Consider the following 4,981-nt stretch of genomic DNA (forward strand, 5'->3'; position numbering starts at 1 on the left):
GAGTACTTTGCCATAGATACCTGCACGGCACCAAGTGTGTAGCGGTGACTTTGCCATGCCACTAGTTGGATCCGTGGTTATGTTCTATGGATTCCGCCGAGCAATGCATATTTGTGGTAACGCCCGATAATAACTGATGATGCGGGCATTTGTGTTAATAAAAAAAAATAAAGCGCCAGCCTCTACGACGGCGTAAGATCATGCAACTTATTAGGGTACCGCGGGGAAATGAATGTGCGGAAGCATTTGTGTTAAAAGCGCGTCCTTAGGTCCGACTCTTTCCGGTCATAGTACTTCCCAGCCTACTGCCTTACTTGAATTCGCCGAAGGAGCAGTAGAAAGTCGGGTGTGGCTTGATCAGTAACCAAGGCAGTCTTGGGAATACCATTCTGCGAGCAAATGGCAGTGCCGGAAGTACCTGTAAAGGAAGCCAAGCAAGAGGCACAGAAAGAAGCTGCACGACCTGAAACAGAGAAATTTAGTTAAGACGCAGCATTAAGAATATCCTCTAAAGATACATAAAAACCGTACAGTGCAGAAAAATAGCGGGCCATGTATAGGCGCGCGACAAACGCCACAAGAAAAGGATGCATAATAAACTAGCCTGCAGAATTGTTCAATGACTTATTCAGTCTGCAAAGTCCCCGGAAGCTATGTCCCTTTTTTGTTTAAGCGAACGAATCAATACAGCTAGTGAATTAAAACCGGCAAGACGTTTGAACGAACTTCCGTACACAGTGAAGAAAATGAATGGGCTTGATAAAATTCTAAGGAACCATATATGTCACAGTGAAGACCAGATATATACTGCGGAGCGGCGAGTCACATAGTACCAGTGTAACAATTCACTGCAACACTGAAACAGCACGCCTTCTTAATGCGACAATAAAGAAGTTATTTGCATGCGAACACTAATGAAGACTTCTAAAGCTTCAGAAAATCAAGCAACTAAATATTTCTGCAAGCGCCAAGATAGAAGAAAAGCAAATACACTTAACATGATTGTAAAGTTGAACGAACAGTGCGCAAGAACGTGAAACGAGAACAATCTGACGCCATGCTGCCTTTGTGTTGATTATAAGATTATTACTACAATATTATTATATTATAATCATTATTTTGGGCTTTTTAAAGTTGTTACTGACTGTTGCAGTTTCCTTGCAGTTTCCTACAGAGCAAACACGGAATCAACACATTTAGAATATGAGATGTATTCAATACAACAGCTGTGCCGCGTGAAAAATGACTCGTATCTTTTGAAATGTTGCTGCACGGAACTGAAGAGTCGAACACCCGCGTTCCGAATGGCATCATATTATCTTTATTGCGCAATAACTGTGTTGGGAGTAAGCAGTCGGTGACAGTTTTTCTTCTGCGCAAAATTATGTGCATGACCACTTCGGGGGCTAAGGAATCAAAGGAAAACCAGGACGTCACGTTCCTTTTACGCAGGCTGTCAGAAAATCAATGAGCCCCACCGAACAGCTTGGTCGCAGCCACGCTTGATGGCTGCAAGTTAACGGTGTGGGAACCTAGAAATCTCAAGCAGGCTAAAGCGCAAATAATCTAATTGCATCTCCAAGATAAGCGGCGGAGGTGTTGTTCTTCGATGCGTATACCAAGACAGAATAGCAACCGTTCAAGCAATTTTACTTGCTTATTCGCCTCTCTCTCTCTCTCTCTCTCTCACACACACACACACACACACACACACGCACGCACACACACACACACACACACACACACACACACACACACACACACACACACACACACACACACACACACACACACACACACACACACACACACACACACACACTGAAAAAATGAATCCCAAATCGACTTAGACTACAAGGGAGCCATAGTGGAGGGCTCTGGATAATTTCGACCACCTGGGGTTCTTTAACGGGCATTGACATCGCACAGCACACGGGCCTCTAGAATTTCGCCTCCATCGAAATGAGACCGCCGCGGCCGGCATTGAACCGGCGTCTTTCGGGTCAGCAGCTAAGCACCATAACCAACTGAGCCACAGCGGCAGCTAACATTTTGCTACAGCCCCGAGCAAGTGGACCTCGGTGACATTGTTCCATATTTCTTGCTAAGGTCTGATTCTCTTTTTTTTTTTTTTTTGCGAGCTACATACTACGGGAATCAACCTGAAACTGCCTTGACAATCACCAAATCCTTCAAATGGGTTTGTTCTCAATTTTTCGCTTCAACACCGGGCTAAAAACTGGGTGGATACGGTATTTGCTTACAATACTCTAGCGGAGCTATGCATAACAAGAAAGCCGGCGTTGGAGAGCGACCTGCTGCTCTCCCTTCCCCGAAATTCTCCGTTATGACACCCATGACGCATAACGATCCTCCGCATTGTGTAGAAAGCGCGCCCCACAGGTGATGCGCGCCAGCAATGCCTGTCGCAGCCAGGCCGCTTGACACGCGACCCGCGGCCCCTGCGGTGGCGCCGCGACTGGGCCACCAGGGAAAGGTTTATAAATAACGGGTCGCGCGACGCGCCAAGCTCATTCCACCGAGCGAGTGGTTCGCGACCGCAAGCAGGACAGGATGCCACCACGAAACAAGCATCGCGCTCTCTAGAGTCGAAGAGGTCTGTGAGTAAACGTCCCTGATGACACGTACTTAAAGTGACGTGTCCTGAGCCAGCGTTACATGCAGAATTTAATCCGTTCGAGCAGTAGACTTCTTCTTTCAAAGTTGAGCCGGAATTTCGCACAGCGGTTATCAAAAGTTCACGGGAGCACGTTTCGGAAAAACTTGAGTTGTCCTTGCACGTGCGCGGGTGTGATCACCTGTTGGAATATCGTGTGATAGTGTATATGTGCGCAGCACAATCAGCCATTGCCATGGAGCCCGCAGCCAAATCTCAGCTAGTGGTTCCTGTCAACTTCGACAGCGAATGGTCGACGCCAGGTGGGCTGGAAGTGCGTGTAGATAAAGTGCACTCGCGCTTCGAGAGCTACCAGGTCACCGACGTAGACGATTGTGCCGACTTGGACGCCGAATGGCTGGACTTTGCCAGGGACCACCCTGACTGCGCGGACAACTTGGGCGCCTTCTTGGACCCTGACTTCGAAGCCTTCCGAAGAGTCGACGGCGACCCGTCCGGCGCTTATGAGGCCAAGCAGCTGGACCTGGCGGGTTACCATCCGGAGTCGGTGACCGTGAGGGTGCGTGACGGCGTGGTGTGGGTGACGGCCAGCGAGAGTGAGAAGACGTGCGTCGTCGATAACACGGCCGTCAAGAGTTGGAAGAAGCTGGAGCGCAAGTTCAGTCTTCCGGAAGGCATGCCACCGGACGCGGTCTGCACGGAGTTCACGGTGGATGGCAGGCTAAAAATATCGTTGGTGCTACCGTCGCCACAACAAAAACGATACGCCGCTGGAGAGGACGACAGTGCGTCGACGACGACCACCTGGAATGGCTCCGATTGGACGGACGTCGAGACAGATGGTTCAAAAAGCTCCATTGTAGACAGGTAAATCATCTTTGCCTGCTTTCCTAGTGGAGTGCTGCGCTGGACGCTGCCCATATGTTGTTCTCTGCGGATGATCAGCCGAAGGCACTGACTGGGAGTAGTGATGCTGTGAAAACATCCTGGCCAGAACGATGGTTTCGTCGACGGTGACTTGTGGTGGCTGGGTGTAGCCGAGCATGTCGCGAAGGACGACCGGAAACATTCCTCAGCCGGCAGGTGACAGCTGGACGTCGTGCTGCGCAAGTCCTGTGCTTTAAGATTGCTAATGCGTGTGTGGTTGTGACTCTGTTCGCACCAGACCTATATAATCTGTTTCAGCCCGTGCGCGCCGAGGACGAAGGGCTACCGAATAAAAAACTGGCGCGCTTTTTCTTCGTTCCTTTCCGTGCTCACGGCTTCTGCTGAAAAAAGAAGAAAAGAGATAAAGGCCGGAATCAACGCCAGGCATGGGGTCTGCATCAAGCTAGCCTTACAACTCGTCGGCTTTCTTACCGTTTCACGATCTTGTACTGTTTGTGGCTTTATGGGAAGAGGTGACGGTTGCTCGTGTAATATGCACGGCCAGTGTGAAAACAGACAATCACGATAAATTCTTCTTGACTGCTTGATGCTATGTAAGACGAAAGACACGACCTGTGAAATATACATTCAATTTTGAAAAAAAAAATTCGAAAGAAAGATTAAGGTTGTTTTGGGCGGCCTCATTCGTCTTTCTTTAAATCCTGCTCTACTGCCTGTCATTCACACTGAGTCGCAAATAAATTCTGGCTATTAGAAAAACCCATTCGAGAGGTGCAGTTTGCAACAGCTTCTTTTCTCACTGAGATACTTTCGTTGGGATAAGTTTATTCCACGCGCACTCCTAGCAGTGCAATGCACCGAATTTCCTTCAAGTCTCAGGCACCTAGCCAGCACTTTAGGGCGAATCTGTGGCGCGTGGCCTTGGCCCACGTTGCACTCACCTCATGCAGCAGCACAAAGCAGGGGAATCCCAAATTGCAGTCGTCAAGGCGCGGAGCGCGGCTGCCTTAACTCCCGCGTTTCTGAAAATAGTTGAGAGCCGCATACCTCAATTGCATTAGAGGCGCTCTCAAGAGCAGCTCATATCAAGTGACTTGAAAAAGCGAAGCCAAATTCCGGCGGCGGTGTTGAGGCTGCATGGCGCACCGAATTTAGTAAGTAGCGGTATCGCTGCTCTGCGATCTCTATGTGTGTTGACTCCAGTGTTGAGCACCGCGACTCTAGTTTGCTGTCTGAAATCAATGCATCTGACTCCGAAAAGGAAGCAGCCCTAGTCTTTCTCGTGTAACATGAAGAGGTCGCTAATGCGAGTTCTTTACTAGTCCCAGACCTTCTCCAAGTAGTAGCCCGTGACCGTCCTGGAGCCGTGAACTATATCAGTTCAAGGAAATTGTAGTTCTTCACAGCGCTCGACGCGAAAAAGCCCTGGCGTGCTTTGTGATTCGTCCTCCAAAT

General features: G+C 49.1%; 1 protein-coding gene across 1 annotated transcript; it reads left to right on the forward strand.

Moving 5' to 3' along the window:
* Positions 1 to 2,523: 2,523 nt before the first annotated feature.
* LOC149352950 (uncharacterized) lies at positions 2,524 to 4,172 on the forward strand. The gene has a single exon (XM_089577261.1). The coding sequence runs from the start codon at positions 2,847 to 2,849 to the stop codon at positions 3,507 to 3,509; it is 663 nt and encodes a 220-aa protein (XP_089433387.1). The 5' UTR covers positions 2,524 to 2,846; the 3' UTR covers positions 3,510 to 4,172.
* Positions 4,173 to 4,981: the final 809 nt, after the last annotated feature.

The sequence above is a fragment of the Amblyomma mixtum genome, chromosome 3, assembly GCF_055824585.1.
Source record: "Amblyomma mixtum isolate Tamu chromosome 3, ASM5582458v1, whole genome shotgun sequence".
NCBI lineage: Eukaryota > Metazoa > Arthropoda > Arachnida > Ixodida > Ixodidae > Amblyomma > Amblyomma mixtum.